The sequence below is a fragment of the Bolinopsis microptera genome, chromosome 7 (genome assembly GCF_026151205.1).
Source record: "Bolinopsis microptera isolate Bmic1 chromosome 7, MBARI_Bmic_1.0, whole genome shotgun sequence".
NCBI classification, from domain to species: Eukaryota; Metazoa; Ctenophora; class Tentaculata; order Lobata; family Bolinopsidae; genus Bolinopsis; species Bolinopsis microptera.
In genome coordinates, this window is record NC_087078.1 from 5,630,592 (window position 1) to 5,644,632 (window position 14,041).

Sequence of the window (14,041 nt, forward strand, 5' to 3'; positions counted from 1 at the left end):
ACTAGAATATTAAATTAGAAAAAACTAGAAAAAACCCGTCAATATGGGGCATGGGCCTAATGTAATACACCAATGATGTTCATGTACTGATTACTCAAGTTCACCCTCATTCCTCATTCCTCAATCAATGATCCCTCATATTATTCAACAGTTTCATTCTCCAATTCCAATTGACAATTGGGCATAGCCCGAGTTGAAAACTTGATGTTACTTTGCACTTATGAGTTATGTAACGATATTAGTTACCGAGTAGAAATAGCTTTGATCTACACTGTGTACACACTACACAATGAATGAAAGTAAAAACTTAAAATCACAGTGAATGAAATTATGTAAAAGATCCCGGTCAAAATCCCGGCAAATTTGAGTGATTGACCGGGACCGGGACCGGGACCAAGAATCTTGAATTATCCGGGACCGGGACCGGGACCGGGACCAAGAATCTTGAATTATCCGGGACCGGGACCGGGACCGGGATCATAAATCAATAAAATCAGCATTTGACCGGGACCGGGACCGGGACCGGGATGAAAAATGTGACTTGACCGGGACCGGGACCGGGACCGGGACAGCTCAAAATTGCCAATCCCGGTACCGGGATTCCCGGTACCGGGAATCCCGGTCACCTCCTGTTTAAGATGACGCTAATGTACACTGTACAACATCCGCATCCACAACGTTTATCTGTAATCAAAAAGTTACGCTTTGATTTCCCGATTCAAAATGTTTAATACTGTCAACCCGAATAATTTGATAATAACTAAAAATGTACCTTTGAAGGTTAGTATTACCTTGGAAATAATTATTTTTACAAACTACCGTTCAAAACTTATAGAACAGTAGTTAGATTGGCTACCCACAATTATATTACAACGTCGTGGCCCGTGGGGTCAGTCGATATTGTTGCTACAAATCAGGAGCAAGCGTCTTGAAACAGGATACCATAAATCTGTATAAGTTTTAAGTAGTTTCATTCTACTTTTAATATTATTATTGGGTCGTTTACGTTTAAATTATATTTGGCCATTTTATAGCCTCCCCCTCAAAAAGCCCACAATTACTCAATATGTAATAGAAGGATAACCTACAATCTTTGTTTTATTTGTGAACTTGAATATCTTGCAACTTGTTAAAACCACATTAAAATGCTTTGATATAGACTTTACATCATGCCGGATGTACCTTCAAGAACTTATAGAAATCATGTATCTAAAAGTGAATGATGTAGAGGGGGATGATTAGTAGTAAGAAAGCGGATCGATGTAGCGGAAAAAAAGCAAACCCTAGCAAAGAGTGATTTTATAACCAAATTCAGACAATTGTCTCGCCCATCGCCTGACATTTCAGGGTTTTTAGCCCTTATCAACCATGAACCGGGTGCTTCCGGATTTATACCGAAACCCATATTGGAAGAAAACACCCGATATACAACTGCAAAGCACATTTTAATAACTTGAGCACAAAACTTGTCAAAAAAGACCAAAGTAGTTGCCCAATTTGGTATTTTTCCTAACACGTGTAGCCAAAATGACTGATTTTTGTCAATATCTTAACAAATAAGCATTAAAGGGCTTATATTGCTTTATAAGTTGTATATAAATATGATGTTTGCGGTCATTTTAAGCTAAAATTCAAGTCTGTACGACCTTCCTAGTTCAAGTTACCAAAATTCAGTGCCATTTTTGGTTCGCTGAGCCAAAAAACAGTTTTTTGTTAATATCTATAAAACGAAGCACTGGAGACCTTATGTTGCTTCATAACTTGTATATAAATGTGGCCATTGCGGTAATTTTAAGCTAAAGTTAAAGTCTCTATGACCTTTAGGAGCTGAAATACAAAAATCCCGTATACGCGACTGAGGGTAATTTAGAAAATTTGCCCTGTAGGGTTATGTCTAGCGACACAAATTGCGTACCTAATCGATTTTGGTTAAGAATGATCTAACAAACAACCCTGTGTTGTCAGAAATCGTGTACATCGAAGTGCACACTCAACTATTCCCTGCTACTGGAGTAAAAGGACATAGTTAATATAATGTGAGCAGGTGCAGTCCTAAAAATAGGTTTGGAAACGATTACAAAGAGAAGTTTTATTATATACTCGTACACCACAATATGTCGATAACGGATGATAAACATTATCATTATATTATCCACACAGTTGCTTCTGAAAGCATCTAACACAGCTTACGACTACTTAACATGGTAAAATATATTATATTATCTACATCGTGGTAATTTTTCTGACTAGTCCATTTCTGTTAATTTTCGCTCCATCAAATTCATACCTGCAGCTAACGTATGAGTAGGCTGCATGAGCTGTGCAGTGTGCAGCTGCCCCGTACCAGATGATATCATTTGAGCCAATCAAAGCTCAGAGGACTATCACGTGAAAAATTTCAGCCAATCAGTGCTCGGAAGACTATCACGTGATCTGAGCTGTAGTCCAGCCAATCACACGCTGTAATCAGTTTCAAACAATGATCTGGTTTACGTAAGAAAGGGTAGTTTTCCTGATACTCGCAATGGTAGGTCTCATGACGCACTACAGTCACGCATGCATGAAACTTTAGTCACGTGATAGTCACGTGCATGGTAACTGGGAGGAGGGTTCTGCCTAATAACAATTTGATGGCAGTTGAGCATTGTAAATTCCATCAGGAATGGTTACAGTCTGGGTATTAACAGTTCGATCAGGTGTGTCACACGCCAACCACACGGGTACCTATTTCATACACTCAAACTCGTTAGAATCAAGAAAAAAGCGAGAAGACTAAGTTTTTGGAGGTCAGGCGACTACAAGAACACACTGCTAGTATTACATATTATATACCAGTAGGTACCTGATACTACTAGATTCTGCTCTCCACAAGCCACAATTAATTGTTTCGCACACTGCTCCGTTTTTAAAGACCCAGATCTGCAGCTGCAAACTAAGCTGTGTTTTCAAGTGAGAGATTGGTGTAAAATGTATATATATATCTCTGTAAAACAAAGCACTGAATGTGAACATCTGGCAACACAGACCACTCACAGACCACACCTTACACTTCCACCTCCTTCGCGAGTAAAGTATTCAGTTGTTCGGGTGATCATGTTTTGAAGTGACAGTATAAGTGGCGTAGTGGTGACAACACCGAGCAAACTGTCTTGGCGATCACTGATCAGAGCTCAAGAAGTCACGTACAGTTCGCTGACCTGAGCTCAAGCGTTCGATATTTACAGTTCATTCATCTCAGATATTGTAGAGAAGTACAGGTGAGAAATATTTGTTTTACTGTACGTGACTTAAAATAAAAACACAGATCAGCCCAATTTATAACAGTGAAAAGTTTCCTGGCATTTTGTAAGGATGGTGTTTGTACTCAGACTCAAGTTGTGAAATCATTTTAATAAGTAACATACATTAAAACAGCTGGTAACAGCAACTTGGAAGGTTTGTAATGATGAAATTGACCACACACGGCAGCAAAAGACTTCGTTCGCACAACAAAACCAACCATCATCCAGTAAAAAGCTTAGAAACTTCTGTGTAATTTCAGGTTGATTGTTACCAGTAACGTCGGTACATGCTAGTACTAACTTTCAGCTTGAAATTGCATAGAAGTTCATTCCTTTTATTTAAACATGTCCATTCATATTATATGAAACAAGAGAAACACTATCCTAGGTCGCGAAGAGAGTTATATATTCTTATATCATAAACTATTTACCATGATATTATAGTATCTTTAAAACGATCAAGCATGTACGGTCGTCTCCCTGAACCATGTAAATGGTCACAGTCAAGTTGACATTTAGTTTGGCGTCAAATTAAAGCTTTTTTATTGTTTGATCAGATAGATTGACCCCTGTTTAAACCTTCAAGCTGATCTCGGGCTATCATATATCTATATATTAGCTAGAAACACATTTTCGTATGATCTCACAAAATAAATATTAAATACCTTGAATATTTTTAGAGAAAATTATGTCTTACTCTGCACTTGTCGATAGAATAAAACGGATAGCAAAATTAATTGACGAACAAAATCGTATCGTGCTTGATTTGAAAATAAATTATAAAAAATTACGACAATTGTCGTCATAGTGACTGGGAGACAATTTAGCTTAATTAAAAGCCTAGAACTTAAATTTAAACAAACAATACCCGACATCAATGGCTTAAACAAAGCAGACTGTGCCGGGTAAAATAGATCTCAGTGCAAAATAATTGTTTTATTAAAATAAGTGACTGTGAACTGTGAAGTCACAATCCAAGTTGTAACTGGTACAGCAACAGCATCTCAATACAAAAAGTGCGCGCAATATCCAGCCTAGAGCACAAATATATTATGTGCAAATGTAACTCCTTAAGTACTTAAGTAATTAAACTTGCCCGCAGAGAACCTTTAAAGTACCCTAAAGTACTTGTAGACTGCAATGTGCACTGTGTGTTATTTAGGTAGACTCCAGTAATAAACAGTGTATGGTGTAGCCAGTGGTATGCTGGATGTTAGAAACATTTCCGGAAGTTGGACTATAATGTTTAGGGCGGTTAATGGATGAAAATAGAGCCTTTAACTCTTTAATCACTCTCTGTATTAATAATAATATGATGAGGAAATATAGCAAGTTCAAAGCTCGCATGTAAATATAGATGGTATGATAATAACGAGCTAAATGAATGTTGAGCAGTGACCTTAAGGAAGCAGAAGACCGTACTGACACTCAAGAAGAGATCGGATTCTGATGAAAATGAAATTTGAGAGTCTAAGTCAATCAAAATCTTGAAGCTCCGCGCGATGGAAAAAACTGTGATGGAAAAGGAAAAGGAGTCGAGCAGCTCAAAGTATAATTTAGATCTATCCTAGCTAAGGAGAAGGAGTAAACAGGTTGAGCAATGACCATAACTCATTCCTAGAACACACTCGGACTCATTCCGGTTATCTACACTGGGTGTGGATCTCGTGAAACGTCTCATAGAAAAAGAAATGTAGGTGAGGGAAACTGATTTCCATAATATACCGCCTGTAAAACCAGATCATTTGAATAGGTTGGATTATAAATAGGCTTTGAACACGACCGCAAAGAAGCAACTGATGGAAAACAATACCGCAAATATAAGAGATAAATGATAAGAAGTCAATTATTGATGTTTTAAATGAAAGGTTAAAAGAAAAGAGGCAATATTTGAGCATCTACCGCACAAAATGCGACTAGATATGAGCAAATAAACGAACAAAACTATCAATGAAACCCAGTGCAGAGGGTAGAAGAAATCACTGGATCATTTATGTGAAGTGAGCAAGTGGTACGAGGTGTATTGTTCAAACTGTGTAAAGGGTACAATATATATATTATACAACCTTTACACAGTTTGAACAATAGACTGTATAACTGTACGGGTGTCTACACTGCGAACTAATTAATGTACATTTTACCATGAATACCATTTAAAAGAATAATAAGCGCCAGGGAGGGCTAGTGTCTGAAAATTAAGTATTCATTGACAAGGACTTATGAGCTGCACTATGCACGTACAGTAGACTATCGTGCGTTAAACGACAAGAATCTGTAGGTACTAACCTACTCTACCTGCAGGTCCTACGCATGATAGATAACATACTGTATAGGCGGAATGCAGCTCCTTGATATACCATGCGTTACTTAGTTACTTACTACTTAGTGGGGTCATGCACCCTTGGCCGGGGTCTTGATGTTTAACAATATATAATTATAATTATATACAATGTATATCTTAACAAATCATTAAAATAACTTTTAAACTCATTGGCCATTGCTCTTTGCCAACACACGTGCTGTTAAAACATTTATTTTCAATTCGTTAGACTCGAACTCATTAATTCAAAGCGGACACAATAGTATTTGGTATGCTCCAAATCATTACAAAGTACAAACGTCACCTGTAAGAAAGGTAGCATTGAGCACATGTTCAACTTGCCGCTAGACATTTAAAGTGCACTTTAATAACTTTAAGCACTTTAATAACTTTAATAACTTAAATAACTTTAATTATAATATTCAGCTTTTTAAAGATAGTAGGTCTTTAAACGGAACGCGACTTATAGAGTTTTAACTTTTAAGTATCTTGCAAGTTCCTATGAATGACGCTTTTCAGAAAGTGAAACAAGCTGCAATCTAAAAAACGAACTTGATCAATGATCTTATTTACAAACTACAAAACGGTTATATAGACAGTTATTTACAAACTACAAAACGGTTATATAGACGGATATTACAAACTACAAAACGGTTATATAGACGGTTATTTACAAACTACAAAACGGTTATATAGACGGTTATTACAAACTACAAAACGGTTATATAGACGGTTATTTACAAACTACAGAACGGTTATATAGACGGTTATTACAAACTACAAAACGGTTATATAGACGGTTATTTACAAACTACAAAACGGTTATATAGACGGTTATTACAAACTACAAAACGGTTATATAGACGGTTATTTACAAACTACAAAACGGTTATAGACAAAATGAGAGGCATACACACTAGGCTCATGTAGTCGTTAGTATGCTGCCTGTAAGCATACTACATTAAACGGTTACACAATACACTGCCCGCATTTTTGACCTCAATGGATGTACGAGATATCCTCACGAAGGAATTAGTCTTAATTAGCATTTATAAATTAGTATTTATAATAATGTATAAATTAGTCTCAATCAGTACCAATTAGTATAAATATCACAAAACCATAAATATACCATGGTTGCAGACACTAACAGGTCCCTCAATCCACAAACATTACAACCTCGAACATAACTTCAACATTCCCTGACGAAGGATGATTTACAAATATCGTTTAAGACTAATTGTCTACGATTTTTAATGGGCTAAGTACCAGTCTAACTGCGTGTGTTGCGGTTTATTATCCCCAAATCACAGTCAGACTGATCGTGTTTTAAGAATCTGAGTATATTTTAAGAAACTACACTCTCTCAGTGTCATGGTTTTAAGTGCCATCTGTAATATAACGGCAGTATACTGAATACTCTATTTACGGACCATCTTGTACGAGGCTTGTGATTTGCGTATGGATAGAGGTAGATCCAGGTCTTCTAGTTTATACAGTGTATTTAAAGATGACAGATAGGAACATGAAGTGTACTTAAGTGATCGCGTACTGGGGATGTTTAGCATTGTAAGTAAAAGCCTACAATATTACTTTAGTTCAACAAGGTCATGTTGAATTAAGAATTAAAGAATGGGTTTGCATTCTTACAAATTTGTAATCTGCATTCCGTTTTGAATTTATGCCGAACCCATGGCCATGACTAATTTATGCAATGTGAATATTTGTCTCCTCAAAATTGTATCCACAATAATATTTAAATAAGCTATTTTGTAAAACTCTACCCCGGTATTATGAAGATCCCGAGGAAGGTGATGTTTCACGTCATTTTTAAACTCGGGATTAAGTTTGTTATAAGATTATACCTTTACAGGCTAAAATGCAAAGTTGCAAATTACAAGTTAAGCCGGATGACAAACATTGCCAAGAACTAATGAACGTAGGTTGACGACATTTTACTGCTGTAAAACCCTTTAACAAATCCAATACTTGAGCAGCATCTACAAGACCTATCAGAATAAAAGCTAAGGTGACACTTAAACTCTTAAAGTACAATCATGATATTTTAAATGATGATGTAAACTCCTAGAGTTGACTAGACATCTGTTTCTGATGATTGCAAAACTTTTACAGTGATCAGTAACAATTTACTGTATCATATAATTATATATATTATGTTAAATATGTAAATATGTTGAGAAGTATCAAGTAACAATAGAACATGCTTTAGTAAGGCTGAGGAAGCTAAACAAAGTGTCGACACCCCTCCTAAAATGGGGATCAAATACTTCATTGAAGTAACTTCAACCCTAAAAGTACGAGATCAAGGTGGTAACCTACAAATACTTCAACTCTAAAAGTACGAGATCAAGGTGGTTACCTACAAATACTTCAACTCTAAAAGTACGAGATCAAGGTGGTAACACGAACACGCTGTAACATCTGTTGAGAAATGAGACAAAGTGAATATGCACCGATTAGTGCTAGACAAAGTGGGACAAAGTGAATTTACTGAACCGGAGTTTAATTAATCACCACCACTTTATCAATACCCAATCCCATCTGATATACTATTACAGGTAATAGTTTGTGGTTCACCAATGTTCAAAGTGCATAGATAGAATGATATTAAGAATATATCGGGGAGGGTCCTTGCTTTCTGTTGCCAGTGGTTCACAGGTCTCCTGTGTTCTAAATTCTTCTGAATAGAGAAGCTATTCAGGTTTGTGAAGGATTGATTGCGGAGTATAAAACAGTTCGATATTCCTCCAAGTCAACAGCTAATCCTAAAATTAGAGCTACAAAAATATGTCTGAGTAGTACTATCTAGTGTTCACCTTCAGTTCTACTGATGGGATGGTAGGGACAGGGCTGGTAGCCTTTTGTAGACTTTTAACCTACTCAAAAACAAAGTGCGACTAAAATATTCCTGAATATTACATGTGAAATATGTAAAGTATCAGTCATTATCCACTTTCTACAGCTGCACCTCAGCTAACTGTAAAGTAACAAAGAGGAATGGGCGGGGTAAACAAGAAGAACTACAGAGTATAAAGGGAGTAAGAGAGAGAGAGAGAGAGAGAGAGAGAGAGAGAGAGAGAGAGAGAGAGAGAGAGAGAGAGAGAGAGAGAGAGAGAGAGAGAGAGAGAGAGAGAGAGAGAGAGAGAGAGAGAGAGAGAGAGAGAGAGAATTGAGTCAGAGGGAGGGTGTGGATTTGAAGGTGTAAAATGGGACCACTAAGACAAGAAAGCAATTATAGTACGTCAAGCTCCATAACTACAGGTACGCCACACCAGAGAAACTAGTAGCATGGAGACTCGATACCTACCAGAGGTTCAATCAGCAGGGTATCAACATTCTCCATCAATAGTAACATGTCATGGGCGAGCATTGAGCAATGAGCAATGAGCAATGAGCAATGAGCAATGAGCAATGAGCAATGAGCAATGAGCAATGAGCAATGAGCATGACAATTATTATCTGTTACCTGAGTGTTAGTGTTAAATGGAAACACAACTGAAAACTGGGATAAACTCAGTGATTAACCCAAAGTGTGAACTCATTACTCAACAGTCTAAAATAGTCTCAAATAGATGTTATTTGGAGACTAACTTCCGGGTGTTTAATCAGGGATCTCATACCAACAAATAACAAATAACGATAAAATGGGAGAAGAGGTTTATTTCTAAAATGTATGCCTCCTATTATAGCGAGAGTTCATAACTGAAATACGTCATAGCACCTCCCAAAACTGACCCAAAATTAGGTACTCAAAACGACACTTCTCTGTATTATATACTTATATAGCATTATATTATGTATTAGGTTATTAATATTTACGTTTATTAGCATACGGACAGCATCCAAATCAGAAATATGCCGATCGTGGTCCATTATAAAACAAAATACAACTATAAGAACAGAAATAGCGCTAGAGAATGGGGACCCTTTCTTGTTTGGAAGAAGTCAGATCGTAATATGGACAGATTATTATTAGCCCATTTATAGGCATTCTTCATCTAAAGAAATAAAGTCGTCCACATAATGGACATGGTCCGTTTGCAAAGAACATTTAAAATCCGATTAGAACTGAGCTAGTAGTTTAGGTAGAAAGATTGGAGACAAATCACGGACTGGAGGATTAAAGGGAAATTAATGATATTTGGTCGACGCCCTTTACGTGCTAGATCTGGCCCATCAATTTGAGCTAAAATATTATAAACATTGCTCTTAATGATTTGGATATTAAATATGATCACCAGATCACCAGGTTGAGCCGTATCACCAGATTTTTATACTAGATCACACTAGAAATCCTGCAAATCATTAAATTGTCACATTAATGGTTTACGATCGAGAGAAAGGATTTCGATTCCTCTTCCGAGCTTTGACAGATCAATATGACACATTTGACATTGTACACGTGTTTCTGATTGAGAGCGCTTTGTAACTCGTAAGGAAACTGTTATCACTGTACGCCAAACCTCCGGTATCTATAGTAGTGTGGACAGTAAAAAACGTTCTTGTAATTTATGATATTTATCGATATTCATATATTGCATTCTTGTCATCAACTTATAACTTTTCCATATATGATGGAGAATTAGAACTGACTTTTTAACCCAATACCTGACCGTAAGTTAGGATTAGTGTAGTAACGAGATATTAGTATAGTTATAATGGCAATTCTAATAGATCTGGAAAATGCACACAATATAAAGGATAGGGATGAAATAATAATTAGCACTAAATATCTATATCTAATATCATTCGGATTGGTATCTAATATAACTAAATATATTATAAAATCAAGCATTAGACTAATTAACGTTGTTTGAGAATTGAGATGCTCTATTAAAATTAGAGCGTTTCGGAGTTTTGATACCTATCTTTAGCAATAGGTAACATGATCATGTTTCATGGTATACAGATATTATTCTAGATACCAAATAATTAGAGAGACTATGATGAGGGCATATAATATGAGCAGGATATTTTCAACATCGCAGAAGGTTATCTTAATAAACCAGTGATATCAGTAACAATTATATATAGGTTAATCGTTAGTTAATAACAGGCCGATGTTAGGATAAAAGAAACAAGACTTATACCATTTAATCAACGAATATTTCAGAACATTTATTTCATAACTGCACTGATTGTTTAACATTTGTAGGTTTTAAATTTAATCTTCATCAAGATTATATTCTTTAAAAAGTGTAAAAATATCAATCCATGCTACGCCAAATTTGTGAATTTTATAATTTTTAAATTTCATCAGACTAAACAAGATCCACATAACTATTCAATATTCGTTTTACTGATAAGACAGTAAAATGTAAATATAGAACTTAATTTACCTATACTGTTAAGCCAGTTTTTCTGCATATCCTGAACTGATATGGAGTTATCACCGCGATGCAACGACAGTTGTCTCTCATCCTCCTGACTCTCGTCATTTATACTCAGATCCTCTCGAATGAACTGAAAGAAAAAAAATCATAAACAATGCTGAAAACGCTAGTGGTACATATTATGTATAGTATGAAGGAATAGAAACGAATACACGACACTTAAGTTATAAAAATATTTAAACTCATCACTTAGCATAACCATTTGTGCCTTAATGAAATAAAATGAAATGAGATGAAAAATTTAGAGCTCTAGCTATTCAGATGACCAAGATGTCACGTTTAACATGTTTATTCATTACGTGTGATTAGGTGATTGGGTTGAAACTAGATCTGCACCCATGGGAATTGCGCAGAAAGCCCAATTAGGGTGTCCTACCACACTATCATGTGATAAACCAATCAAATTTGCTAATGAGATAAACAAAATGCTTGATAACTTCGTAATTTTTACTCTGTTTTGTATTCTTTTTTTCAGATCATGTTCCACTGTACCTCTAATGACTTACTGCAATATAATGTAAAAACATAGTTTCTACCAGCCAGGATTCTAAAAGACAAGTTACTACCTTGTTATATTTGCAACACAGGATTCAAATTAAATTAAATGCCCACAATCGTGGACTGTCATAATAGTACACAATTGGATAAACAAATCATCAAACATCAGTTTGTTTGAAATAAGAGTCAGGGTTGACCTTAAGTAGGAATAATTCGCGAGGTTCTCACCAAATTGGTAGTAAGATTGTTTAGGTTCTTGTGCATTTGTACTACGTTGTTGCATATCTTCAGTGAAACTATAAGTACACACGCAACGGCAGAGGAACGCCTTCCTTGAAATTGGGCATACTGTGGGGTGTTTGGTTCAATGTTGAATGAAGGGTTGAAGTGAACATGAAGGCTCAGGTGATTTTGTGAATTTAAAGTAAGGTTGATGAGTAAGGAGACAAAATTGCTATACGATAGTCTTCCAGATTAATTTAATATTGATCTTGCTTGTGTCGCTGGTTTCAGTGCCCATTGCATTGTGATAAGTGCATTAGAGTGAGATTTTTTGCTAATTTCAACCTCTGTTTTGAGTAAAGGTCACATACATACAAAACATGTTATTACTCTTCAGCGATCTCAAGGCCAAAAGATGAAACCGTTGAATTGTGTGTATCATAAGGATTAAAGAAGGTTAAAATCAAATTCTTACATCTTCACTTTCTAAGCTATCAACAGCACCATTCTGATCATCATCCAATACATTGTGTATTTCAGCAATTGCATCTAGGCTATTCTTTATCTGGTGATTGTTTACATTTGCAATTCTTGAGTTTACCTCATTCTTCACATTCGTTCTCTCTGAAAAAAAAGAATTAATAATCACTTTACAGTACCACCAGTCACTACAAGTAATCAAGACACTGATATATGGCACTGGCCAATATAACAAAGACTTTTATGTAAGTGCTGTAATATCCTTACCAGATGTTAGTGATAATACAAGGCTCAGTATACAAAGAACCGAGAATAGAGATATCTGCATAGCTATGCATCTAGAAGTTGTATTCCAAGGTTCTACATTTCAGGGTAAGAACCTACATGGAAAAGTAATTCATCAGTTTGGCTTTGATGCAACAATATATTTTACATATGACAAGAAAAATACGATGAATGATACTAACAATATCGATCAAAATTTGCAGATGACTAAATGCCAGCTAAAGCAAGGCACCAGCTCTATTATGCCATATTGTAACATTACTGCCCATCAGCAGATACAGTAAAATTCAAACTATATATAACCTTGTTCAAATTACCAAAGTTTTAGGCTTTAATTTTGCAAATCAAGCTCAAATATTGTTATACTATAAATCATGCAAAATGAGATGAGAATCAAAGTAGAAAACATCGCACAAAAGTCAAAACATCGCACAAAACATCCCACAAAACACCGCACAAAACATCGCACAAAACAACCCACAAAACACCGAACAAGAGACTTATAAAAAAGAATCATATTAAGGCCAGAGGGGGGGGGTAAGGGGTCAAAAAATTCTACCAAAATATTATTTTCTATATCGATTTAATTTTTGATGACAAAAACATTGCTGCTATTCACATATTTGTAGCTGATTAACTTTATTTTATAATTGAGGTTAACCGATTTTCACAAAATTGACTATACAACATTGAGGTTAATAAAATTGAGGTTCATATTTTATTACACGCCATAATTTTTTGTTATTTCGGTCAGCAAATGTAAACTCTAAATTTTAGGTTCATAATTATCAGAAAAAGTAATATCCAAACGTGATTAAATGAGGTTAACCTCTTCTTTTAGATAAAGCGAGAATAGATCAAATGATAGAGTTATTGTTTTCATCGTAAGTTTACGGTATACAAATTTCTAAATAGATGACGTGTTGACTGACTTTCTTTTATCTTGAGAAAATGAAAAAAATGAGGTTAACCATCATATTTTGGTACCGTAGGGAATATACATACGATTCTTACTTATGTAATGTACCACAATATCGAAGTGAGCTATCTATTGGTATCACAATGCCTACAACTATAATCACGTGACAAAGGTGATTTGAACTGACCATATTTTAGTAGAAGATTTTACCCGTAAATGGCTAAAAAATGAGGTTAACCTCTTATTTTTTGAATATCTGACCAGTCGATTACATGTTAACCTCAAAAACTTAATCGTTATACTGTGCAAATGTTTTACTACATATATAATAACATATTGATAAACCAATCCCAGTGTTATATGGTCTAAAGCGAGGTTAACAACCAAATTTTAAGCAGTTAGTGTTTACAGGAAGTCTTGGTTAACCTCATTTTTTACAATACAAGGACATTAACTACTGAAAGTGGCTAAAATCATTTAGGGGACGGCCAGGTCTGATCAAGCAAACGTTATTAAGTGTATAAAAAGTCCTAACTAATGAACTGTGATACATTCCAGTGAATATTCAAAATTTTGAAAACACTAAATTGCATCTATCTCAAAACACATTTTTTGACCTTTC

General features: G+C 35.4%; 1 protein-coding gene across 2 annotated transcripts in view; it reads right to left on the reverse strand.

The window, feature by feature from the left end:
• LOC134817747 (stromal interaction molecule 1-like) overlaps positions 1-12,597 on the reverse strand; it is a 60,994-nt gene extending 48,397 nt beyond the window's left edge. For both annotated transcript variants that reach the window (XM_063826998.1, XM_063826997.1), the window contains exons 1-3: positions 12,483-12,597; positions 12,211-12,359; positions 10,962-11,085 (exon numbers count right to left, since the gene is read on the reverse strand). In XM_063826998.1, the coding sequence (XP_063683068.1) occupies positions 10,962-11,085; positions 12,211-12,359; positions 12,483-12,543 (334 nt within the window). In that variant the 5' untranslated portion in view covers positions 12,544-12,597. The remainder of the gene's footprint in view (positions 1-10,961; positions 11,086-12,210; positions 12,360-12,482) is intronic.
• Between the last annotated feature and the right edge of the window lie 1,444 nt (positions 12,598-14,041).